The following is a 27160-nucleotide window of genomic DNA, read 5'->3' on the forward strand; positions in this document are numbered from 1 at the left end:
TAGTTATTAAGCTAATCAGGGAGGCACCAGAGAAAGGTGAAGCCCCATGCAAGGAAATCCAAAAGACAATACAAGAAGTGAAGACGGAAATATTCGAGAAAATAGATAGCATAAAAAAAAAAAATCAAAACTTCAGGAAACATTGGACACACTTAGAGAAATGCAAAATGCTCTGGAAAGCCTCAGCAATAAAATTGAACAAGTAGAAGAAAGAAATTCAGAGTTCAAAGACAAGGTCTTCAAATTAATCCAATCCAACAAAGACAAAGAAAAAAGAATAAGAAAACATGAATAAAGACTTCAAGAAGTCTGGGATTATGTTAAACCACCAAACCTAAGAATAGTTGGTGTTCCTGAGCAAGAAGAGAAATCTAAAAGTTTGGAAAACGTATTTGGGGGAATAATCAAGGAAAACTTCCCCAGCCTTGGTAGAGACCTAGACATCCAAATACAAGAAGTGCAAAGAACAACTGGGAAGTTCATTGCAAAATATCGTCACCTGGGCACATTGTCATCAGGTTATCCAAAGTTAAAATGAAGGAAAAAATCCTAAGAGCTGTGAGACAAAAGCACCACGTAGCCTATAAGGGAAAACTTATCAGATTAACAGCAGATTTCTCAGCAGAAACCCTATAAGTTAGAAGGGATTGGGGCCCTATCTTCAGCCTCCTCAAATCAAACAATTATCAGCCAAGAATTTTGTATCCAGCAAAACTAAGCACCATACAGAAGGAAAGATACAGTCTTTTTTAGACAAATGCTGAGAGAATTTGCCATTACCAAGCCACCACTATAAGAACTGCTCAAAGGAGTTCTAAATCTTGAAACAAATCCTGGAAACACATGAAAACAAAACCTCTTTAAAGCATAAATCTCACAGGACCTATAAAACAACAACAACAAGGTACACAGGCAACAAATAGCATGATGAATGGAATGGTACCTCACATCGCAATACTAATATTGAATGTAAATGGCCTAAATGCTCCACTTAAAAGATACAGAATCGCAGAATGGATAAGAATTAACCAACCAATTATCTGCTACCTTCAAGAGACTCACCTAACATATAAGGACTCACATAAACTTAAAGTAAATGGGTGGGAAAAGGCATTTCATGCAAATGGACACCAAAAGCGAGCAGGGGTAGCTATTCTTATATCAGACGAAACAAACTTTAAAGCAACAGCAGTTAAAAAAAGACAAAGAGAGACATTATATAATGGTAAAAAGCCTTATTCAACAGGAAAATATCACAATTCTAAACATATATGCACCTAACACTGGGGCTCCCAAATCTGTAAAACAATTACTAATAGACCTAAGAAATGAGATAGACACCAACACAATAATAGTAGGGGACTTGAATACTCCACTGACAGCACTAGATAGGTCAAGACAGAAAGTCAACAAAAAATCAATGAATTTAAACTATACCTTGGAACAAATGTAATTAACAGATATATACAGAATATTCCATCCAACAACCCCAGAATACACATCCTATACAACAGTGCATGGACCTTTCTCCAAGACAGACCGTATGATAGGCCACAAAAGGAGCCTCAATAAATTTAAGAAAATTGAAATTATGTTAAGCACTCTCTCAGACCACAGTGGAATAAAACTGGAAATCATCTCCTAAAGAAACCTTCAAAACCATGCAAATACATTGAAATTAAATAAACTGCTCCTGAATGATCACTGGGTCAAAAACAAAATCAAGATGGAAATTTAAAAATTCTTTGAACTGAACAACAATAATGACACAACCTATTAAAACCTCTGGGATACAGTAAAGGCAGTGCTAAGAGGAAAGTTCATAGCCCTAAATGCCTACATCAGAAAGACTGAAAGAGCACAAACTGACATTCTAAGGTCACACTTCAAGGAACTAGAGAAACAAGAACAAACCAAACCCAAATTCAGTAGAAGAAAGGAAATAACCAAGATCAGAGCAGAATTAAATGAAATTGAAACAAAAAAAATACAAAAGATAAATGAAACAAGAAAATGGTTCTTTGAAAAGATAAATAAAATTGATAGATCATTAGCAAGATTAACCAAGAAAAAAAGAGAGAAAATCCAAACAACCTCAATAAGAAATGAAATGGGAGATACTACAACTGACACCACAGAAATACAAAAGATCATTCAAGGCTACTATGAACACCTTTATGCACATAAACTAGAAAACCTAGAGGAGATGGATAAATTCCTGGAAAAGTACAACCCTCCTAGCTAAATCAGAAAGAATTATATACCCTGAACAAACCAATAGCAAGCAGCAAGATTAAAGTGGTAATTAGAAAGTTACCAACAACAACAAAAAAGTACAGGACCAGACAAATTCAGAGGAGAATTCTACCGGGCATTCAAAGAAGAATTGATACCAATCCTTTTGACACTATTCTACAAGATAGAGAAAGAAGGAACCCTCCCTAATTCTTTCTATGAAGCCAGCATCACCCTAATACCAAGACCAGGAAAGGACATAACCAAAAAAGAAAACTGCAGACTGATATCCCTGATTAGCATATATGCTAAAATCCTTAACAAAATACTAGCTAACTGAATCCAACTACATATCAAAAAGATAATCCACCATGATCAGGTGGGTTTCATATCAGGGATGCAAGGATGGTTTAACATAGGCAAGTCAATAAATGTGATACATCACATAAACAGAATTAAAAACAAAAATCACATGATCATCTCAATAGAGGCAGAAAAAGCATTTGACAAAATCCAGGATCCATTTATGATTAAAACACTCAGCAAAATCAGCATACAAGGGACATATCTCAATGTGATAAAAACCATCTATGACAAACCCACAGCCGACATAATACTGAATGGGGAAAAGTTGAAAGCATTCCCTCTGAGAACTGGAACAAGACAAGGATGCCCACTCTCACTATTTCTCTTCAACATAGTACTGGAAGTCCTAGCCAGAACAATCAGACAAGAGAAAGAAATAAAGGGCATCCAAATTGGTAAAGAGGAAGTCAAACTGTCACCATTGCTGACGATATGATTGTTTACCTCAAAAACCCAAAGAGCCCTGCAGAAAGCTCCTTGAACTCATTAAAGAATTCAGCAAAGTTTCTGGATACAAGGTTAATGTACACAAATCAGTACCAACAGCAACCAAGCAGAGAACCAAATCAAGAACTCAATCCCTTTTACAATAGCTGCAAAAATAAATAAATAAATAAAATACTTAGGAATATACATAACCAAGGAAGCAAAAGACCTCTACAAGGCAAACTACAAACACTGCTAAAACAAATCATAAATAACACAAACAAGTGGAAACACATCCAATGCTCATGGATGGGTAGAATCAATATTGTGAAAATGACCATACTGCCAAAAGGAATCTACAAATTCAATGCAATTCCCATCAAAATACCACTATCATTTGTCACAGAATTATTTTAAAAATTCTAAAATTCATATGGAACCAATAAAGAGCCCACATAGACAAACCAAGACTAAGCAAAAAGAACAAATCTGGAGGCATCACACTCCCTGATTTCAAACTATACTATAAGGCCATAGTCACCAAAATAGCATAGTACTGGTATAAAAATAGGTACATAGACCAATGGAACAGAATAGAGAACACAAAAATAAATCCAAAAACTTACAGCCAACTGATCTTCAACAAAGCAAACAAAAACATAAGGTGGGGAAAGGACACCCTTTTCACCACATGGCATGGGGATAACTAGCTAGCCACAAGCAGGAGAATGAAACTGGATCTTCATATCTCACCTTATACAAAATCAATCGATGAGTGAATAAAGAAACTGTGGCATATATATGCAATGGAATACTACTCACCTAGAAAAAGGAATGAATTAACAGCATTTGCAGCGACCTGGATGAGATTGGAGACTGTTATTCTAAGTGAAGTAACTTAGGAATAGAAAACCAAACATTGTATGCTCTCACTGATATGTGGGAGCTAAGCTGTGAGGATACAAAGGCATAAGAATGATACAATGGACTTTGGGGACTTAGGGAGAAGGGTGGGAGGGGGTAAGGGATAAAAGATAACAAACAGGGTGCAGTGTATACTGCTCGGGTGATGGGTGCACCAAAATCTCACAAATCACCATTAAAGAACTTACTCATGTAACCAAACACCACTTGTACCCCAAAAACCTATGGAAAAAAAATTTTTTAATTATAAATTAAAAAAAAAAAACAAAAAATTTCCATCCCTGATAAGCAAATCCTTCCCAAGTACTCAACTAAAAGTTATTATGTATATTAAACATGCAAATTTATTAGGTCTAATTGTCAAGTATTCTAATACTATTTATAACCCTAATTAAATTTTCATACACCCACAGGTCTAATTGATCAAATTAAGTTAATCTATTGGATTCTTCAATATGCCATATTACATTAAAATTACACTTTAAGTACCATACTCCCCCACATATGAACTTATTATAAACACAAAATTATTAACATAATAGGTTTGATTTATTTATCATCTCTGTTTTTAATTCTAAGCCTTTTCAGGTTTGAAAAGTCACTTACTCACTGAGTTCTAGCATCTCCAGGGAGTTCGGATTACTAGGTCAAGAATTCACAACCATGATAGAGTTACCAACTCAGGGGGCCAAGCTGAGGTGACTGGCTCAACAGTTCATGGCTGTGAGATAGTTACCTTGTCAGGAAAACTGAGGTTGACATCTTAAACAAGTTGAAGATATAGAGTTGAAAATTTGTTAACACAACACAATTGGTTAGAGATTTGACATTGGGGAGCAGGATCTGAGCTTTGCAGGCTTCCAGAATGATTCTACCTGAGCTACATCTGGATACAGTGAGTCGTTTTCATAGTCACCATGACAACAGGGGCCTTCTAGTCCATATCCTTCTACAGGATTCAAATTGCACCCTTCTGTAATTCATCTGGTCAAAGTTTGCAACCTAACTCAGGTTGCAAGAATGGAAACTTCTACCACAATTTGAGTAGATATATGAGCCTCTTAAGATTCACAAATGTCTCACCAATAAGGCCAGTGTGTTTGCTACTTCTCACTCACTGGATCCAATCAGCATAATGATATAAATGTAATGGACTAGTGTGATATCTTGTGGAAAAGAAAATCGATCAAAGTCTCTCCAAACAAGATTATGACACAAAGCTGGAGACTTGATATACCACTGAGGTAGGACACTAAAGGTATATTGCTGGCCCTGCTAACTGAAGGCAAATTGTTTCTTGTGGCCCTTATGGACAGGTATGGAGAAAAAGCATTTGCCAAATCAATGGCTGCATACTAGGTACCAGGAGATGTGTTAATTTGCTCAAGCAATGAAACCACATCTGGTACAGCAGCTGCAATTGGAGTCATGACTTGGTTAAGCTTACGATAATCCACTGTCATTCTCCAAGATCCATCTGTCCTCTGCATAAGTCAAATAAGAGAGTTAAACGAGGATGTGGTGAGAATCACCACTCCTGCATCTTTCAAGTCCTTGATGGTGAAACTAATCTCCACAGATTAGTTTCTAATCTGTGGAGCTCTAATGGCTTCCATTAGAATCCACAGATTCCATTTCTAATCTGTGGAGCTCTAATGGCTCTAATGGCAGCTCTAATGGCTTCCATTTGGCCTTTCCCACCATAATAGCCCTCACCCTACCAGTCAGGGAGCCAATGTGGGGGTTCTGCCAGCTGCTAAGTATGTCTATGCCAATTATGCATTCTGGCACTGGAGAAATGACCACAGGCTACATCTTTCTGCTATGTTGGATGCTTCCTGCCCTCAAACACTGGACTCCAGGTTCTTCAGTTTTAGGACTTGGACTGGCTCTCCTCGCTCCTCAGCTTGCAGACAGCCTATTGTGGGACCTTGTGATTATGTATATAAAAAGTATAAATGTGAGTGTAGGTAAGTTAGGGGAAACCTCCAGAAGTATAAAATATAACTTTCAAACCAACTGTAGATATCTTCTGGATCTTTGTGGTCAGAAAAAAGAAAAGAGAAAAAAAAGAGAGAAAAATCAAACCAGCTATAGATAAATGTTAATAGGTTAAAGTTAAACATAGAAAAACATATTTCTATGTAAAGGAAGGAGAAGGAAAAAAATAGAAAAATTAATTTCCAGTTCTGATATTACCTTGTTGATTTTCTGTCCAGATGATCTGTCCAATGTTGACAGTGGGGTGTTGGAGTCCCCATCTATTATTGTATTGTGGTCTCTCTTTAGCTCTAATACACTTTACATATCTGGGTGTTCTGGTGTTGCATGCATATATATTCACAATCTTCTTTCTGAATTGATTCCTTTATCATTATATAATGACCTTTGTCTCTGTTTTTTTACTTAAAGTGTATTTTGTCTGATAAAAGTATAGCTATTCTCGCGTGCTTTTGGTTTCCGTTTGTGTAGAATATCTTTTCCCCTCCCTTCACTTTCAGTCTATTACATGTTTAAAGGTGAAGTGACTTTCTTGTAAGCAGCATATAGTTCGGCCTTTTTTTTTTTTTTTTCCTAATCCATCCAGCTTTTCTATACGTTTTAATTGAAGAATTTGAAACATTTATATTCAGGGTTGCTATTGATAGGTGAGGATTTACTCTCGTCATTTTGTAATTGTTTTCTGATTGTTTTATATATCGTTTGCTCCTTTCTTATTGTTTATTCTTGCAATTTGGTGGTTTTCTGTAGTGATAATGTTTGATTCTTTTTTTTTTTTTTTTTTTTTTTTGAGACAGAGTCTGGCTCTGTCGCCCAGGCTGGAGTGCAGTGGCCGGATCTCAGCTCACTGCAAGCTCTGCCTCCCGGGTTTACGCCATTCTCCTGCCTCAGCCTCCCGAGTAGCTGGGACTACAGGCGCTCGCCACCTCGCCCGGCTAGTTTTTTGTATTTTTTTTAGTAGAGACGGGGTTTCACCATGTTAGCCAGGATGGCCTCGATCTCCTGACCTCGTGATCCGCCCGTCTCGGCCTCCCAAAGTGCTGGGATTACAGGCTTGAGCCACCGCGCCCGGCCAATTCTTTTTTTATTTGTATATCAACTCTACCAGTGAGTTTTATACCTCTCTGTGTTTTCATAAGTGTTGATATCATCTTTTTGCTTGCAGATGTAGAAGTCCCTTAAGCATTTCTTTTAGGACCAGTCTAGTGGTGATGAAGCCCCTCAATTTTTGCTTACGTGAGAAAAACTTTATTTCTCCATTTCTGAAGGATACTTTTGGTATACTTTTGGCTAGTAGTTTTGTTTTGTTTTTTCCTTTAGCACTTTGAATATATGTGTCCTTTCTCTCCTGGTTTGTAAGGTTTATGCTGTTGTTACTGTGATGGGAATTCCCTTATATATACTACTTGATGCTTTTCTCTTGTTTTTAGAATTCTCTTTGTCTTTGACTTTTGACAGTTTTTAATATGTCTCAGAAAGGACATTTTGTGGTTGAATCTATCTGGAGACTTTTGAGCTTTCCATATCTGGTTGTTTATATTTCTCTCTCAAGACTTGAGACATTTCCAGTGATTATTTCATTAAGTAGGTTTTCTATGCCTTTGCCAGCTCTTCTTCTGGACTACCAAAAACACAAATGTTTATTTTCTTGATGATATCCTATATGTCATATAGGCTCCTTTCTTCCTTCCTTCCTTCCTTCCTTTCTTTCTCTCTTTCTCTCTCTTTCTTCCTTCCTTCCTTTTTCTTTCTTTCTTTCTCTCTCTCTTTCTTTCTTTCTCTTTCTCTCTCTTTCTTCTTTCTCTCTTTCTTTTTTTTTTTTTTATTGAGTCTCACTCTGTCACCCAGGCTGGAGTGCAGTGGCACACGATCTTAGCTTGCTGTTACCTCTGCTTCCTGGATTCAAGCAATTCTTGTGCCTCAGCCTCTCAAGTAGCTGAGATTACAGGCATGCACTATCATGCCCAGCTAATTTTTTTGTATTTTTAGTAGAGATGAGGTTTCGCCATGTTGGCCAGGCAGGTCTCGAACTTTTGGCCTCAAGTGATCCACCCGCATTGGCCTCCCAAAGTACTGGGATTACAGGCATGAGCCACTGTGCCCGGCTTCCTGAATTTCCTTAACATCATTATTTTGAATCCCTTTTAAGGCATTTCATAGACTTCCTTTTCTTTGGGGTCTATTATTGAATAATTATTGTGTTCCTTTAGAGGTGTCATGTTTCCTTGCCTTTTTTGTTTGTTTATTGTGTCTCTATGTTGATATCTATGCATCTAGTATAATAGTCACTTCTTCCAATTTTATGAAGTAGCTTTCATAGGGGAAGACTTTTTCCTGTAGATGTATCTATAGTATCAATTGGGTAGGGTTGTTCAGTTTTGGTTCTGAGTGAGCGTTATAGTGTAGTGTCTGTATGATTCCTAAAGCTGTAATCAGTGTCACCAGTATTTCCAAGTTCCTCATTGACTTAGGCTGTAGTTGTTTGTGAAGGTTGTGGTGAAGTTTTGCTTTAGATATGGATTCTGGGTGGGCCAGTCCTCAGATACCCAGGCAGTGCATGCGAGTATCAGTAGTGGCAGCAGTGACCCTAAACGGATTGTCCTCTGGTCCCTGGACAGCATGCACAGGTGCTGGTGGTAGAGATGGCTGCCCTTGGTGGGCCGGTCCTTGGCCCCAAGATGGCATGTGCACTGGCACCAATGGTGGCAGTGGTAGCAGCAGCCCCAAGCAGTTCAGTCCTTGGGCCCCCAGGCAGTGTGTGGCCCCTCTGCTAAAGGGGGCAGAGTTGCTGTCAGTGATGGTGGCCCTGGGCAGGCAGCTCTCAGACTGAGTGACATGAACTTTGGCTCCTTATGTCCTGGGGGCAATCTCCCTGATGTGCTGGGCTGTCTGTTCCCTGGGGTGTAGGGTACTGAGTGGTCTCAGGTGCCAGGAAAATGGCCACATCACTGGTTCTAGCTGGTGTCAGGACACTGCAGTCCTCTGAGACTTATTCCAGAGGAAAGTCTTAGCTGGCTGGAATTCAAGAAGGAGCTAAAATGAAATGGGCTTAGCTTAACAGAAAACCAGGAAGGACAGACTTGTTCCTTTCACTGATAAGAAAGAGAAAGACCCTTCTTAGAAAAGGAATGGAGTGAAAGTCCTAAATGAAACAAGGAGCTCTACAGAATTTCAAGTACCAGTCCCTTGGGAGCTCTCCAAATGTTCCAGAAGTTCATCAGTTACAGTTTAGGTTTTCCTACCCTGGCACTGGTTTCCACACAGGTTTCTGTTGTGGTATGTTGTGATTCTCTGTATCTACCTGTCTCTCCAGTTTCAAGGGCAATGATTTGCCCTGTGACCTCACTTCTTTTATGGATCTAAGAAGAGCTGTTGATCTTTTAGTTTGTTCAGCTTTTACTTATTGCTAAAACAGAGGGGTGACTTCTAAGCTCCTTACACATGGAACTAGAAACCAGAATTATTTTTATTCACTCAGCTGCACTATGTCTTTTAATTGCAGAGATTAATCCACTTAAATTTAAAGTAATTACTGATAGGAAAGAACTTATCATTGCCACTTTATTATTATTTCTGTCTGTCTCGTAGTTATTTTGTCTCTCTTTTCTTCTCTTGGTGCCCTTCCTTTGTGTTTCACTGATTTTTGTGTGTGTGTTGACTTGCTTTGATTCTTTTCTCATTTTTTTCCTGTGCATCTTCTATGGATATTTTCTTCATGGCTACCATGAGGTTTACATAAACATCTTATAGTTATAACAATCTATTTTAAGCTAATAACAATTTCAATTACATTGAACTCTACTCCTTTACCTCTCCCCCACTTTATCAATGTCACAAATTACATCTTTTTATACTTTGTATGCATCAATGCAGTTTGAGTTTTTGTGTTTTTCTCTCTTAAATTATATACCAGTTATTAAGGGATTTACATACCAACATTACAGTATTACAGTATTCTGTATTTAGCTATAGATATACCTTTACTAGTGAGTTGTGTATTTTTGTATTTTTGTACATGTTTGTGTTGCTGTCTAGCATCCTTTAGTTTAAATCTGAGGACTCATCCTAACATTTCCTGTAAGGCAGGTGTTGTGGGAATGAATTCCCTAAGCTTTTGCTTATCTTAGTAAGCTTTTCTTTTCTTTTTTTTTTTTTCTTTTTTTCTTTCTTTCTCTCTCTTTTTTTTTTTTTTAGCATTGTCTTGCCATCACCCAGGTTGGAAGGCAGTAGCATGATCATAGCTCACTCTAACCTCAAATTCCTGGGCTTACGTGATCTTCCCACCTCAACCTCTTGAGTAGCTAGGAGTACAGGTTCATGCCATCACACCAGCTTTGTGTGTGTGTGTAGAGATAGGGTCTTGCTATGTTGTCCAGGTTATTCTCAAACTCCTGACCTCAAGCAATCCTCCTGCCTTAGCCTCCCAAAGTGCTAGGATTATAGGCATGAGTAACCATACCTGCCTCTCTTTCATTTTTGAAGGACAGTTTTGCTGGATGTAGTGTTCTTGTTTGGCAGGGTGTGTGTGTGTGTGTGTGTGTGTGTGTGTGTTTCTTTCAGCACTTTAACTACACCATCACATTCCCTCTTGCCTATAAGGTTTCTGCTGAGAAACTCCCTGATAATTTTATAAAGTTTCCTTGTACGCAATGACTTGCTTTTTTCCTGCTAGCTTCAAGACTTTGTCTTTGACTGCTGACAGTTTGATTGTAATGTGTGCTCCTTATTGTGGACCTCTTTGGTTCATCTTAATTGGAGTTCTTTGAGCTTCTTGGGATTGGATGTCCATTTCATTCCTCAGATTTTGGAAATTTGGGTCATTATTTCTTCAATTACATTCTCAATCCCTTTCTCTCCCTCTTCTTCTGGAACTCACATAATGTGTATATTGATCCACTAGATGGTATCCCATAAATCCCTTGGGATTTTTAAATTTTTCTTCATTCTTTTTTTTCTTTTTGCTCCTCTGATTCACTAAGTTCAATCTGTCTTCAAGTTACCTGATTCTTCCTTCTGCTTCAGTCTGCTGTTGAACCCCTGTAGTGAATTTTTCAATTCAGTTATTGTATTCTTCGGTTTCAGAATTTGTTTGGTTCTTTGTTTCTGTCTCTATTGACATTCTCATTTCATTCACACATTGTTTTTCTGATTTTTCACAGACTGGCTTCATACAGACAAAGACCTTCAATAGGGTCTTGGCTTCAATAAGCAGCCATGGTAGATTCTGGGAACCTCCGAATCCTTTCGGTGGGGATGTTACTTCTCCGGGCTCATGCTTGCAATTTCCCAATTATAGACCTTTGCCAGTTTGTTGTTACTTTCAGAAGTGCATAATTTCCTGTTCTTTCTAGTGTCTGTCTGAGGTACTGCAGGTTCTCTGGTAGTACTGCAGCAAGTCTCCCTGCTCTCCTTTGTGCTCAGTGGCCCCCAGGCATTCAAATTATGTTGGCTCCCCATTAGCACCCCAAATTAGGTGACAAATACCAGTCCCTTAGGCAGTTCTCCCAAAAGGCAGAATACTAACACATGTTCTGCTCTTCTCCTTCCTTCCCAAGAGAGAAGCCACAAATTGGGGGCCTTCTCTCAATTGTGCTGAGTGTGTTGACCTCTGGCTCTGGCACTACAGGCCCTCCAGTGTTGCAGCAAGATGTACTTCCCAACTCTATTCTCCCTTGCTTTCAGTGGCCCCCAGGCATCCAGAATATTCCAGTTCCGTTAGTACATCAAGTTATGCAAGAAAAGAAACCAGTCCACAGGCAGCCCTCCAAAAGGCCAGAACATTAGATGTATGTTCTGCTCTTCTCTTTCCCCCAAGGAAGAACCTGTGACCCAAGCTGAGCTGTGCTGGTTTGAGGAAAGGACAGTCACAGATAAAGTGAAATGGCTCCTTACCTGTTTCAGTGTGGTTCTTTTTGGCTTCGTGCTTGCCTGGGGTTGTAAAACCTAATAGGTTTTTAGAATTCTACCAAAATAAAGGTATTTTGGTCTGTATATTAAGTCAGTGTTTCTGTGGGGGAAATGGAGGCTGACACCTACCTCCTATTGCACCATCTTGCTGATATCACCATCTCATCTCTTTCTTATGTGATATTTCATTTAATCCAAAACATTAATTGTAAGACACACTGCAATTTTGGAGTAATTATTGCAATGTGGAAGAAAAAAGATCTCTGGTGATGGTAAGACACCATCTATATAGTAAGATGCAGGCTGGGCACAGTGGCTCACGCTTGTAATCCCAGCACTTTGGAAGACTGAGGCAGGAGGATCTCTTGAGCCCAGGAGTTCAACACCAGCCTGGGCACCACAGTGAGTGTTACATGCAGCCATGTGAAGAGACCATCAAACAGGCTTTGTGTGAGCAACGAGGCTGTTTATTCACTTGGATGCAAGTGGGTTGAGTCAGCAAAGGGAGATGGGGTGGGGAAGTTTTACAGGATTTGGGTAGGTAGTGGAAAATTACAGTTAAAGGTGGTTATCTCTTGTGGGCAGAAGCAGGGATCACAAGGTGCTTGGTGGGGTGCTCCTGAGACTCATTGTCCAGGGCAGGAATGTCACAAGGTTGATTCATTAGTTAGGGTGGGGCAGGAACAAATCACAATGGTGGAATGTCATCTGTTAAGGCAGGAACTGGTTGTTTCACTTCTTTTGTGATTTTTCAGTTGCTCCAGGCCATCTGGATGTACATGTGTAGGTCACAGAGGTTATGATGGCTTAGTTTGGGCTCAGAGGCCTGACATTCCTGTCTTCCTCCACTGTAAGAGTTATCCAAAGCTCGGCGTCCGTGATGGTCCAGGGGGCTTTTGAGATGATCAGGCAGCATCACTCTTCAGCTGTTAAGCCGAGGAGACCTGGGAAGGAGTCAGCCAGACAGCCTTGGGTTTTTGCTCCAGCAGGTCTAGGAGCAGCTGTAATCTGAGTTGGATAGTCTGACTTCCAGTGGAGTCCCACACAGACAGGACAAGGCTTAGGAGAAATCCTGGGCTGCAGGCCTTCCAAGGCCCAGTGGCCAGGCTTCTGTCATTTGAAGCAAGGTCCATAAGGAGGTTTTGAAGGAGTGCCTGGGGGCTGCGGTTTTGTTGTTTTGAGGTTTTTGTGTACTGTAGGCATGGCTGGGGTTTGTCTTACAGCGAAGGCAAACAGTTGCAGCTCTGAAATATGTTGTTGTTGCTTGGCTGTCTCTTCTCTATTGTAAAACACCTTGAAGGCGAGGTTAATTAAGTCTTGTTGTGGGGTTTGAGGGCTGCAATCTAGTTTTTGGGTTTTTTTCCTGTCAGGAGCGGACTGGGTAATAAAATGCATATTAAGAGTAAGCTGGCTGGGCACGGTGGCTCATGCCTGTAATCCCAGCCCTTTGGGAGGCCAAGGCGAGTGGATCACGAGGTCAGGAGATCGAGACCATCCTGGTTAACACAGTGAAACCCCGTCTCTACTAAAAATACAAAAAATTAGCTGGGCGTGGTAGTGGGCGCCTGTAGTCCCAGCTAGTTGGGAGGCTAAGGCAGGAGAATAGTGGGAACCTGGGAGGTCGAGCTTGCAGTGAGCCGAGATTGTGCCACTGCACTCTAGCCTGGGCGACAGAGTGAGACTCCGTCTCAAAAAAAAAAAAGAGTAAGATGGCCTTCTGGCCCTTCTGGGTCCGGGGCTGTAAAGCGTCTGAGGGTAGCCACCAAGCGGGCCATAAACTGAGCTGGGTTTTCGTCCTTACCTTGAGTGGCTTAAGTTTGTCATAATTAACAACTTTGTATGCTGTCCTTTTTAAGCCCCTCAACTAGGCAAGAGACCATGTAATCTTGTCTAGATATATCTTGGGAGCCTGTTTGGTATCCCCACTGGGGATCCTCCTGGGGAACTGCCCTGGTGCCTTCTTGGAGGCCTGGCTAATGACACCGGCAGTTGTCAGAGTGAGACTGGGCTAGGGTATAAACTCTTCCTCGCTCATCTGGGGAGAGGGTAGAAGTCAGGATGACATTTAAGTCATTCCAGGTTAAATTGTAGGACAGAGTTAAATATTGGAATTCCTGTACGTATTTAGTGGGGTCTGATGAGAAAGAGCCTAAATGCTGGCTGATCTAGTAGAGGTCTAATAGGAAAAAGGCACATGTACCCTGACTATGCCTTCAGCTCCAGTCACCTCTCTAAGAGGAAATTGTTGGGCAGGTGGGGGAGAGCTAGTCACGGAACGAACCTGTAAGCCGACCAGGTGTGAGGAGGGGTGATAATAGAAGAGTTATAGGGTTGGGGAGCAGAGGCTGTGGAAGAATTGGAACCCAATTCAGCCTGGTGAGGAGCAGCCAGGGAAGGAGGAGAGACGTCAGAGGGGTCACTGGAAAAGGAGAATTTGGAGGACTCTGAACTTGGGATGGAGACTGAAGCAGCAGACGGGAGAGAAAGAAGGAAAATCTGGGACAAGTTGCATTGGGAGCAGAGACTAGGGAGGGAGGGAAGTATAAAACAGGCCTGGACATAAGGCATCTCAGACCATTTGCCCAATTTTCAACAAAAATTGTCTAGGTCGTAAAGGATAGACAAATCGAAAGTGCCATTCTCTGGCCACTTGGAACTACTGTCAAGTTTGTACTGGGGTCAAGCAGTATTACAGAAGAAAATAAGATGTTTAGATTTTAGGTCAGGTGTTAGTCAAAGGGGCTTTAGGTTTTTAAGAACACAGGCTAAGGGGGAAGAGGGAGGAATGGATGGCGGAAGGTTGCCCATAGTGGAGAAGGTAACTTTAAAGAGGAAGGTAGAGACATGGAGAAATGGAGGTGGGCACCTACCAGGCTTGCAGTAGGCATCTCTGAGTCCTGGGCTGTAATGTGAGTGAGCAGGCAAAGCAAGCATCCCTGCAATTGACCTGCCACAAAGGGAGTGTGGGTGAATGATCAAGGCAGGCGTCCCCACTATGATCAGACACCAAGGGAAGACTGTCTTCCCAAATCCATGACCGACATCAGAGTTTTTGAGCTCACGGATAAAATGTGTCTCCTTTGTCTCTACTAGAGAGGAAAAAGAACTGGAATTGGAAGGATAGGGAGATTGAAGGGTAGCAAGAGAAGTTGGAGAAGACAGTGAAGAACACAGCTTACCCAATTTGAAATTGGTGAGATGTTCCTTGGGCTAGTCTCAGGACCCGAGGTCATAGGTGGATCTTCTCATTGAGTGAGGGTGAGGACAGGGGGCCATCTCCCAAAGGAGCTCCCGACCCGGGTTTTTCGGCATCAAATGTTATGCACGTCAGTGTGAAGAGACCACCTAACCAGGCTTTGTATGAGCAACAAGGATATTTATTTTCACTCGGGTGCAAGTGGGCTGAGTCCAAAAAGAGAAACAGCAAAGGGAGATAGGGGTGGGGTAGTTTTATAGGATTTGGGTAGGTAGTGAAAAATTACAGTTAAAGGTGGTTATCTCTTGTGGGCAGGGTTGGGGGTCACAAAGTGCTCAGTGGGGAGCTCCTGAGACTCACTGTCCAGGGCAGGACTGTCACAAGGTTGATTCATTAGTTACGGTGGGGCAGGAACAAATCACAATGGTGGAATGTTATCAGTTAAGGCAGGAACTGACTGTTTCACTTCTTTTGTGATTCTTCAGTTGCTCCAGGCCATCTGGATGTATACGTGCAGGTCACAGAGGTTATGATGGCTTAGCTTGGGCTCAGAGGCCTGACAGTGAGACCCCCATCTCTAACAAAAATAAATAATTAGCCAGGTGCAGTGGCACACATGTGTGGTCCCAGCTACTGGGGTGGTTGAGGTAGGAGGATTGCTTGAGCTCAGGAAGTGGAGGCTGCAGTGAGCTGTGATCACACTACTGTACTCCAGCCTGGGCAAGAGGGAGACCTTATCTCAGAAAATCAAACAAAAAACGATGCACCATAGTCTTATTGTGGCAATCCAGAGAGAGGGTGGGGAGGTGAGCAGAGATGACAGGATAGGAAGCTACTGACATGCCTTAATACAACTCCTCACTAAGATTCTCAATCTCTAGCAAAGATTCTAAACTTATCAAAAGAGCTGAGTTCTGTGACAGGACTAATGGGGACAAAATAGAAAAGGTTTGTACAGATCACAGGAATCTCAGGCAAGAGATTATGAGGTCATAAACCCCAGGAATCTGCAGAAATTGTGTGGAAGGTTTGAAATTTCCCATTCTGTGGAATTGGCAATGCTCTGAGGCAATCATACAGAACTCTCTGTGGATCAGGAGGGTCCTAATTGGCACCTGGTTTACACACTGAGCATGTTTCCAAATCACTCATCCCCCTTTAGTTTATCCTCTACACTAGCCCAAGTGCTTTTCCTAAATAAAGGGTGAATGTTATCATGTCATTCCCAAGCTTTAAAATTCCTTATTGTACACAGTCCAAAATTTCTTAACCTGGCATCCAACACAAGGGCCTCCTCTCCTCCTCACACAAGGCACACTATCAAACATTTCATTATTTCCTAAAACACTAAGCCTTCTCTTCCATCTGAAATAACCTTTCCCTTTCCTCTCTTTTCTCTGCTATAAACACCTATTCATTCAGAACAAATTCAATCATCCTTTCAGATTCCCCTCGCCTGTGAAGTTAACCGTTCCCACCTGTGTTCCCCGAGGACCTTGTTCAGAGTGGTCTCACTTCCTCTGCATTCCGTGCAGGAAGGACTATGTCTTTTTTTTTCTTTTGTGATGGAGTCTCGCTCTGTCACCCAGGCTGGAGTGCAGTGGCGCCACCTCAGCTCACTGCAAGCTCCGCCTCCCGGGTTCACGCTATTCTCCTGCCTCCGCCTCCTGAGTAGCTGGGACTACAGGTGCCTGCCACCACACCTGGCTAATTTTTCATATTTTTAGTAGAGATGGGGTTTCACCGTATTAGCCAGGATGGTCTCGATCTCCTAACCTCGTGATCTGCCCGCCTCGGCTTCCCAAGTGCTGGGATTACAGGAGGCAGCCACCGTGCCCAGCCAGGAAGGACTATATCTTACCCACTTCTGGGCCCCACCATCCAGTATAGGCCAGGTTAAGGTACTCCCCCGGCTTCTACAGCATCCTGAGTACAACTGTAATGACACCTATCATCCTGCATTGCAACTCTGGATTTGTGTGGCAATCTCCTGTGCTAGAAATCAGGGGCCACATTGTCTTCAGTCTCAGTATTACAAGTGACTAAGAGGGAAGTAGGAAAAGAGGGAGAGGAAGAGAAGAAAGAGTAGATGGAGTGAGGGAGAAAGGGAAAAAATAAGGACAATGAAGGAGAAAATAAAGTTTAAAAGGAAGTTAGACAGTGAATAAATGGACTAGTCAGGACTCAAAAGTACTGACTCATACAAAAAAAACTTAGCATATAAGTTACGGTCAAAAAAGGGCAAGTGAGCTGGGCACAGTGGCTCACATCTGCAATCCCAGCACTTTGGGAGGCTGAGGCAAGTGGATCACCTGAGGTCAGGATCAGCCTGGCCAACATGGCAAAATCCTGTCTCTACTAAAAATACAAAAAGTAGCCAGGCGTTGTGGCACATGCCTGTAATCCCAGCTACTCGGGAGGTTGAGGCAGGAGAATTGCTTGAACTCGGGAGGCGGAGGTTGCAGTGAACCAAGATCGCACCACTGCCCTCCAGCCTGGGCAACAGAGTGAGACTCCATCTCAAAAAAAAAAAAAAAGGGACAAGTGATATCGGCTGGGGAGTTATGTTCCAAAGCAGGGGCCTGGTACATTGGTCGTAGGCCCAACTGGCAGCAGACACTCTTACAAAAGTCACAGCGGGGACTGGGCACAGTGGCTCATGCCTGTAATCCCGCGCTTTGGGAGGCCGAGACAGGCGGATCACCTGAGGTTGGGAGTCTGAGATCAGCCTGACCAACATAGAGAAACCCCACCTCTACTAAAAATACAAAATTAGCCAGGTGTGGTGGCACAGGCCTGTAATCTCAGCTACTTGGGAGGCTGAGGCAGGAGAATCGTTTGAACCTGGGAGGTGGAGGTTGCGGTGAGCTGAGAACGCGCCATTGCACTCTAGCTTCGGCAATAAGAACAAAACTCTGTCTCAAAAACAAAAAACAAAAAATGTCACAGTGGTCGTCACAAAGTCTCCAAGTCAGAAAGGAGTCAGACCAAGCTTCCCAGACTGAGAGGGGATCTGTAGACCTAGCTTGATAGTGGGTATAATGAAGAGCTTGGCCTTGGGATCAGACATACCTGAATTAAGTCCCAACTCTGCCAATAGGTCTGGTCATTTAACCTCACAGAACTTTCTTGCCTTGAATATGGGGACATTACTACCTTAAAGGATAGTATGAAGATTAGAGATAAGAGGTGTACAATAATTGGCACTTAGTAGGGTTTAAAAGATGGTGATCTTTATTATTAGGGTGTGTGCCAACTCACACACACGTTTGGGTGACTATATGTTTAAAATATATTGTGTGGAAATTTTCAAGGAATCGGAAAATGCGTATGAAATAAAAGTGCTTGGTAAACAATAAAGTACCCTATAAATACAAAGGAATCATTTGGGAAGTCTTTTATAGTTGGACAAAATACAGGACTTGAATTTGGGCAGCAGTTCAGGTCCTACACTCTGCATTTACTTGCTCTATAACCTTGGGCAAGTCACTTTCTCCATCCACCTAGTTCTACATATGGCAAATGCAGGTCATTGTTAGTTGCTGTGAGAATTCAATGAGTGTAAAGTTCCTAGCACATCTCTTCCTGGTGAACGGCAGGGTCCCCATGTTAGGCAAGGTTATGGGTGATGTCAGTTCCAAGCCTAGTGCCAGAATCACACTCTGCCAACTGGCTACAACTGAAGAGGACCCCTCACTCTGGAAGAGTAGGGCCCCAGATTCACAAGAGAGGTAGACAGAGGTCTTTTGTATTTGTTAGAGGAAGGGTTCTTTTGTATTTGTTAGAGGAAAACTGGGTGAACACTAAACTTCGATGTAGAAAACACTGAAATCTGCCATGTGGAGCCAGGCCTAAACCAGGAGGACAGGAAACCAGACATAATCTGTGCTAAGCTGTTTCAGCCTTGGGGACTAAACTATTGCTACTAAAAGCAAAGACTCTCATTATGGGTTTAAAGATTTCTCTCACCTTATCCCACCCTTCACCCCCTACTCCCTGTCACTGCCATTCTTCCTAGTCACAGAGTAAGTGCTCAATCAATAACATTGAGGGCCAGGTGTGGTGGTGTGCACCTGCAGTCCCAGCTACTCGGGACACTGAGGTGGGAGGATCACTTGAGCCCAGGAGATCAAGGCTGCAGTGAGCTGTCATCACACCACTGCACTCCAGCCCGGGTGACAGAGCAAGATCCTGTCTCAAGATAAAATAAAGTTGACCTCAAAATAAAGTTGAAAAGGTTCTCATGCTCGGTACTGACTTGCCACAGAGCAAATGGTCCAAAGCCATATTAAGAGGCCACACTGGCTCCTACCTCCAGGCAAGTCTCCTAAGTGGCTCCTCCTTCAGAAGCTAAAAGGTCAATCTGGTGAAAAGAGCAACAGCTGGCAGTCAGGGAGGCCCAAGTTTGAACTCTGCTCCACAACATACTTGCTGTTATGACTTCACAGCAAGTGACTTTATCTTTACTCACTTCCATGTCCTCTTCTTATTCCTTTGAGGGTTGCTGTGACAACTACATGAGATAAAGAATGTAAATGTGACTGATGGAATCAATTGCATGTAGTGGATGCTCAATTAATGTTAGTTCCTTTCCTTTCCCCCTTCTCCTCAAAGGCCCCAGAAACTCAGTCGGCTTTCTTTTGCTTTCCAGAGCATCTACTCATCTGTCTTAGAATTCAACTCCCTTCCAGAGTGGGTTCAGTGGGACAATCTCCCCAGCTCCCCACTTCCCCAAAGAAGTACACGGGTCCTTTTCATTGAAGGGTTTTACTGCTAATCACTCTGGGGAAAACAGAGGCAGGTTGGGGAGGTTGGGGGAGGGATAACAAGTAACAAACATCGGGGAGTGTGAAGGTCCCTGGGTCATGGCTCCCTGAGGGTTTCCCTTTCATTTCTAAGGCAGGACCTCAGATCTCTTCTCCAGACCAAGGAGGCCCCTTCCATTGAGAAGGTCACTCCTCCCAGCCCAGAGATCTAGAAGCAAAGTTGGGGCACAATAGGTGGGAACTAGCAGGACACTGCAGTGCACTCCTACCTAAGCAAGTTCACAGACAATTTGGAGAACCTTCAGATAGTGACACCCATCTCATAGGTACTTCCTCAAAGGCCAGGGGACTGCTGCCTTAATGACACGAGCATGTTCTGAGCCTACCTATTTCTCTTTCACCCCAAGAAAGTGAAGCTAAGACTGGGTCCTCTGACTTTTCAGCACAAGAAATTGGCCTGGAAAGAGGCAAGGGTTTTTACTCGAGTCCCTTATCAGGATTTCCTGAGATCCTGACTTCAGAGGCAATACAAAACCATTTTCCAAAGTGGGATGAAGGGCTTGAGGTCCAGGTAGCAGCAGCAGATGCTAAAGATCTTCCTCCAATAGGTTGGGGTCTCTCGCTCTCTCTCCCTCACTCTAAATGGGGCTCTCCTTCAGCTGGAATCTTTCCCAGCCTGCTCGCCCAAGTGAGTTTTCTGGTGGCGGATGAGATTCGAGCTCCGGGAGAAGTGTTTCCCACACACAGTGCACCGGTAGGGCTTCTCTCCTCTGTGGGTCCTCTGGTGAGCTCCAAAGTTAGAGATATCGCTGAAAGTCCGCCCACACTCAGTGCACTCATAAGGTCTCTCACCTGTGTGGGTGCGGTGATGCACGCCAAAGCTGGAGCTGTTGCTGAAGCTCTTCCCACACTCACAGCAGATGTAGGGCGCTGGCTCCAGGTGGGTCCGGTGATGCACAGCTAGTGTGGCGCTCTGGCTGAAGCTCTTGCCACAGATGTCACAGCGGTATGGCCGCTTGCCTAGGTGATCTTGCTGGTGTGTGGTGAGGTCTGAGCGCCGCCGAAAGCTCTCCTGACACTTGGGGCATTTGTAGTGTTTCTCTTCCAGGTGGATCCGCTCGTGCCGGATGCGGTTGGAGCTTCTCGAGAAGCTCTTGCCACATTCAGAACACTTGTAAGGCTTCTCACCAGTGTGGATCCGCTGGTGTGTTCTCAGGTTGGAGGTATTATTGAAGGTTTTGCCACACTGGGCACATATAAAGGGCTTCTCATCTGCCTCATGCCTTGGATGAGCAATGGGATCCCCTGGCTCTCGAGCCGGGACAGTGACTTTCTGCCACGGTTTTTTTGGATGAGTTTCTTGCAGTTCATCCGACAGGCTCTCTTGCCCATGCTCCTTCTCCCCAGGTGGGCTCCAAGAACCCTCTGAGTCATCCACTCTCCAAGGCTTACCCCCTTCCCCTTCCTCAGGCAGGTGTGGTTCTGGACTCTGCTCCTTCTCACTGCCCATCTCTGAACCCTGAGAAGGAACACAAATGGCCAACACCTTTATTCTTTGGGTTGGGCCAGATCATAGGGAATCTTTTGTTCAGTTTGAAGGGTATACACCTTCCCCATGGGACCATCCATTAGAAATAACTTCAATCAACTGGAATACTTGGATATAATACCTTTACTTGCTACATTTTAAGTGACAAACTTTTAGAGATATTTAAAGCTACCCACCAGAGCAAAAAGAAGGCACCGGCTTTGTTCACCACCACCAGATGATATTTGTGCCATTTGAATAATGTCACTCTTCTTGATACCACTAAGCAATGACAATCCAGACTATAATTCATGGGCAAGTAAAAGAGCTCATTTTGGGATAAGTGCAATTTTTCTGCCTAACTATAAGTTAACTGTAACTCTTTTTATGTTTAATCCTTTTTGAAAAGCCTTCCTTATAAGTATCCATCTATTTGCCAGACTTCAAAATGAACAAAACAAAACCTCTAAATCTTGAGGCTCTCCTAGGTGACAAGGCCCAGCTTTGGCTTTTCTTGAGATTTCTGCCACTCTACCCCTCTCCAGACCACAGCAGAATCTAGCAAGTAAACATCTGGGTTAATACCTGGGACCTCCAGGACCTACTGTGGGGCCTGGGCTGTGTTTCTTCTGATCAGTCAGTGCCCTCCACTACATTCTCAAACACCACACAAAGCCCCACCCACTGCCCTCCCCCCACACGCATGCACGCACACAAGCAAGCAGAATCACACATACACACTCACATCATATACAAAGCCACATTCTCATGTGACACAGTCATACTCACATACCAGACACACTCACATTCTCATACCACACACACAACAGCCACACTACACACCACACACCTACACACCACACACAACCATACATTATCACACCACACACATACACACTACATACACACACAACATATAGCCACATACCACAGCCACACACATATATAGTTACATATATGTCTACACACATATACCCACACACCACACACAAGCACACACTCATATACCAAGTACACACAAAGATAAACACAGACACAGACACACAAACCACACTCCCCACACCCCACCCCAAAACTAAACACATAAGAGTGCCCAGCACAGGCCTTGATTTGTGCAAACATCAGTAAATGTGTGCTAAGCTGCACAGACTCCTTTAGGTTCCTACAGCCAAGGACAAGGAAAGAGTTGGGGTGAAAAGTACCTCTGATGAGAGTGATAGCATTTCCTCCAGGCCTTGAAGAAATAACGACATTTCAGCAGAGTGGGCTGGTGAACAGAGTGACATGAACAAAGGGATGAGGGAGGGAAGCACAAACTATCACAGGACACTGATGATAGAAAATGAAAGACTGATAATTCCTTCAAGTCTGCAAGTATTTCTGGAAAAAAACACAGAATGAAGAAAGAGGTACTGACTACATTTAGGGCTGGATTACAACTGTGACACATACTAACTTTACTACTCTCTGCAAATTATTCAACCACTCTGAGCTTAAACTCCCTCATCACTAAAATTGTGATACCTACCCACACTACAAGACTCTGTATTAGAAAAAAATGCCTGTAATACTCAGCAGAGTGTGTGACACATGCTGTCAATCAGCAAATAGCAGCTGCTGTTACAACTGTTGAAGACACTATATCCAGGCCCTGTGAAGAACACAAGAAAAAGATCTTTTAAACGATCTCATTAAGAAAAAACTTTTAACTTAAAAATAGCATAAAACTGTATATAACCTTCTAAAATATGAAATACAGACAGATCCTCAACTCTTTAAGAACCAGAGATTGACAAGCTTTTTCTGTAAAGGGCCAGATAATATTTAGTAAATATTTATGGCCATGGGATATCTGCTGTAACTATTCAGTTCTGCCACTGTATCATGAATCATTAAAGCAGCCATAGATAAGACATAAAGGAGTAAGTGTGGCTGTGTTCCAATAAAACTTTATTTAAAACAACAGGAAGTGAGCTGTAATTTACTAATCCCTGTTAGTGTTCCTTGAAGAATTTAGATAATCAATATGAAAAATAATTGACTTGCTTTACTTCCAAAAATGCAAGTAAACATGAGAAACTATTCCGTGATACTTAGAGTTTCCTGACCATCCTTTAAAAAATTAAAGTCACTCCCACACTCCCAGTCCCCCCGCCCCATAGCACATCTTACCTTCTGACATTTTCTTTACGTCAATTATTTATTGTCTGCTTCCCTAAAACATAAGTTCCATGAGAGCTGGTGCCTTTGTGTTTTTTTGGGTTTTTTTTTTTTTTTTTCAATTTACCAATGTAACCAAAACTCCTAGAGTAGTGGCAGCCATATACAGTAGATCCTTCATAAGTATTTGTTGAATGAGTTGAATAAAACACCAGCTCTGTCTTCAGAACCCAGTTCATGGTTACTTGTGTCTATTCTCACCCACTTTTCCTCAGCAATCTCCTGTTTCCTGCCTACTTTCTCCTTTATGCACTCACAGAATCTTGTGCTTGCCTTACAGTGGTTTGCAATTACCTACTTTACATGTCTGTTTCTACTAGCAGTTTATAAGCAACTTGAGGAAAGGGACTGGGTCATATTAGTAATCTCCTTCTGCAGCATAAAGTTGGGTGCTCAAATGTCTTTGAATGTGTAAGTGACAGAATGTGATCTTAATTCACACCACCATCCCATCCCCCACCCCCTGCCCTGCTCCCATCATGACCCACGGCTACAGTATCTCTATGCAATGAGCTATTCAGCCTCCATTCCAAAATTGCTATTCTGAGAACCTATAATTTACCAAGCTCCAGCTCTACCCAGGGCTGGATGCTAGGTCAATGTAAGAGCAAAAGGATTTAGGATTATGATTACCACTCACAGTTTGTGATACAGTGTAGTGAAACAGACCATGAAGTCCAGAAATTGTCTTACAATGCAGAAGGTTAAGTTCAGGGGACAGGGGCAGGAACTGGGCCTTAGTCACTTTTGTACCCACTCCTCAGTGTCTAACACAGCACTGGCACATTATTAACATTTTTCAAAGCTCATATCAAGTGCTAAGCTGTGGACTAAGCACCATACATGAATCATCTAATTTCACTTCACATCATCCTTATTTTAGAGATGAGAAAGCTGAGGCTCAGAGAAATTAAGTACCTTGCCCAAGGGCCCACAGCAAGTAAGTGGCAGAACTGGGGCCTATGCCCATCACTTCAAAGCCAGTGCTTTTAACCATTATACCAGTACTGAAGGAAAAAAGGAGAGAAGACGAGAAGGAAGGAAATAAATAAAAACAGTACCGCTGAAGTTCACATGACACAGGTGTATCTCCCTGATGAGATCAGGGTTGAGCAGTTTCATGGAAGAGTAGGTATTCGACCTAAGACTTGCAGGATGGGTAAGACTGGGACTTGCAGAGATAGAGAGCCAATTACCTACTGAGAAGAGAGTGAAGCTGAAGTACAGAGGCACTTTCACATCACACTGCAGAGATTTTAGGGGAAAAGGGTTATATTGGGCTTTGTCTTCCTGGGGGCTCAGCTGCACAGGGAGAAGCATAGGTGGAAGGGGCTGAGAAGTGGAGAAAGGGCCAGGTCTAAGAATTAAGAGCCAAGAAGATGGGGCTAGTGATCACAGATGATGACTGTGAAGGGGCTAGGTTAAAGGGAAGGGGCCAAGCCATAGTGCAGTATGGAGGGCCAAAGTTACAGGTCTTTGGGGCCAAGTCAAGGGCTGTGGGGAGGAAGTCGGGAGAGAGGAGCTATGAAAGACCAAGGGCAAAGTGTTGACGAACAAGGTAATTGTACAGGGAAGCTAGAAAACGGGTCAAAGATAGAGGAGGACCAAGGAAGTCAGAGGGTCGCAGGAGATGGTCAGGGAAGAGGGAGCAAAGACTGCCAGAAGTGTCATAGGGCCAGGATCCAAGAGGCTGGGTTGTGTGTTGCGGGGCGGGGAGAAGCCAGTGGCGGAGGCCCAAGGGGACAAGAGCTGGTTTCAGAGATTGCCGGCGGGCTTGGGGCCGGAGGGGTGGGAGAGGAGGAAGGGCTGACCCTAAACGTATGGTCAGTGGCAAGAGTGCCGTATACTCAAACCCAACAGAAGGGCCGGGGAATGGGGTGGGGACAGCCACCTGGCTGCGTCGGCCGGGGACCAGGGCCGAGGGTCGGGGCGGAGGGACCACAAGGCCCCTTGGCTTTCCACTCGGTTCAGGGAGCAAAGCAGCAGCCCCCAACTCCTCGGTGAGAGTGAAGTGGCCGTGTACAGAGTTTCCCGCGAGGTCGTGTCCACCTCCCCCCGCGACCTCGGGCCCAACCCGGACCCACCTCACTCCCGCCGCTCGGTCAGGTACAGCACCGCCTCTGTAGGCAAGGGAAGGCGCTGGGGCCGGAGCCGGAACCCAGGAAGGATCCGCCCTACTACTCCAGGATTGGTTTCTTAAGCTAATCCTTTGTTTCCATTGGCTACTATAACTGCCACAACGCAAGCGACCTGGCGGGACCGCCAATAAGCTTTGACCTCCGGCGTGGCATGCTGGGAGTTGTAGTCCTAAGGAAGCGCGTAGACTCGGAGAAAACTTGCGAAGTTTAGAACGGAGCTGAAAAGATTGGGTTCCGTCCTAAGGTGGGATTTCCTTCCATGCTCGCGCGTTCAACCCCAAGTCTCAGGGCCACTCGTCTGGGAAGTTGTAGAATCTGTATAGCTAACCTACACAACCTCCAAGGGGGCACGTACTCAGAGTTCCTTCTTTGCTTTGAGTTGGTAACCCTTGACCGTCCTGTAAACATCCAACGAAGCCAAGAGTATGGCACCTCACTCAAGGTTTAATAACTTAAAATCAAAGGAGGGTAGAGCTGGAAGGGAGTTTAAAGATAAAATAACCCATTCTCCTTATCGGAGAAGCGAAAAGTACCCTGTCCAAGGAGCAACCTCCAGGTCTCCCAGCGTCCCTGAGTAGGGATTTTCCCGGGTTCTGCATGCATCCCTAATTAAGCCGGACACTTATTCATCAATCCAGACACAACAAGATCACCAAAGTATCCAGGACTATGTCATTTTTTCCAGGTTTTATTTTTTAAAATAATAAAAGGCTAATGGAATACGTAAACTAACTACAGGCTTCTCATAGCTGCACAATGTTTCAGTGCAAAGAACAAGGAGCATTGCCTTCAGAGCTAGATAAATCAAGTATAAAACCCCGCTCTACCACCTAGCCATTTGGAGTACCAACTTCCTCCCCCATAAAATCCCTGACAGAATCACTGTAAGGATATTTTATATACATACATATATACTCATGCATGTGTGTGTGTATATGCATATACACATACATATATATGTATATATGTTGTATATAGTTATAAGGTTATATGTATGTATAATACATATATTGAGGTTATTTCTTGATGACATTAACATTCAAATCAGTAGACTGATATGTATATACATATATACATGTATAATACACATATACATTAATATATACATGGGTATATACATGCGTGTATGTGAATATGTATACATACATATGTGTATATATGCATACATATACACATGCATACATGTTATATACATATGCACCGATATAATATGTATATATCCACATACATATATACATGTGTATATGTATGTATGTAAGTATTCTGCCTCCACAAGCTGACAATGTGAGTTAGTTTTAAGATTGGGATATTCAGGAACGCATGTTTGGAACTGAATATGGGTGAGTGAAATATGTGTACCTGATGAACACTATTTGTTTATAAATTGATAAAATAAAATACTAGAGAGCAGACTTGAGAATAAAACTATGGCTTCAGTATGAATGCTGGCTAA

General features: G+C 42.9%; 1 protein-coding gene and 1 long non-coding RNA gene across 7 annotated transcripts in view; one reads left to right on the plus strand and one right to left on the minus strand.

Annotated features, from left to right (window-relative positions):
* Positions 1-11868, plus strand: part of LOC117092753 — a 36716-nt gene extending 24848 nt beyond the window's left edge. Inside the window, exon 3 of the long non-coding RNA XR_004440899.1 lies at positions 11854-11868. This is a non-coding gene — a long non-coding RNA (uncharacterized LOC117092753). The remainder of the gene's footprint in view (positions 1-11853) is intronic.
* A 7938-nt stretch (positions 11869-19806) lies between these two features.
* Positions 19807-25738, minus strand: ZNF691 (zinc finger protein 691). Of its 6 annotated transcripts, none has more exons than XM_033226822.1 (4): positions 25654-25738; positions 22878-23000; positions 22552-22729; positions 19807-21340 (listed from the first exon to the last, which is right to left on the minus strand). In XM_033226822.1, the coding sequence occupies exons 3-4, from the start codon at positions 22633-22635 to the stop codon at positions 20477-20479; spliced, it is 948 nt and encodes a 315-aa protein (XP_033082713.1). In that variant the 5' UTR covers positions 22636-22729; positions 22878-23000; positions 25654-25738; the 3' UTR covers positions 19807-20476. The 6 variants fall into 6 exon arrangements, with proteins under 6 accessions (XP_033082713.1, XP_033082715.1, XP_033082714.1 ...); XM_033226824.1 differs by having other exon boundaries at positions 22552-22616; positions 25654-25724; XM_033226823.1 differs by lacking the exon at positions 22878-23000 and having other exon boundaries at positions 25654-25728.
* Between the last annotated feature and the right edge of the window lie 1422 nt (positions 25739-27160).

This window comes from Trachypithecus francoisi, unplaced genomic scaffold (assembly GCF_009764315.1).
Source record: "Trachypithecus francoisi isolate TF-2019V2 unplaced genomic scaffold, Tfra_2.0 Lachesis_group12, whole genome shotgun sequence".
Lineage (NCBI taxonomy): Eukaryota > Metazoa > Chordata > Mammalia > Primates > Cercopithecidae > Trachypithecus > Trachypithecus francoisi.

Excerpts from the sequence above, each read along its gene's own strand:
- ZNF691 (XM_033226822.1), bottom strand. The coding sequence starts at position 22,635 with ATGTCACTCTGTTCACCAGCCCACTCTGCTGAAATGTCGTTATTTCTT. Across the intron at positions 21,341-22,551 it reads TGCTATCACTCTCATCAGAG|GGTTCAGAGATGGGCAGTGA; the intron begins GTACTTTTCACC and ends GTTCCTTCTCAG.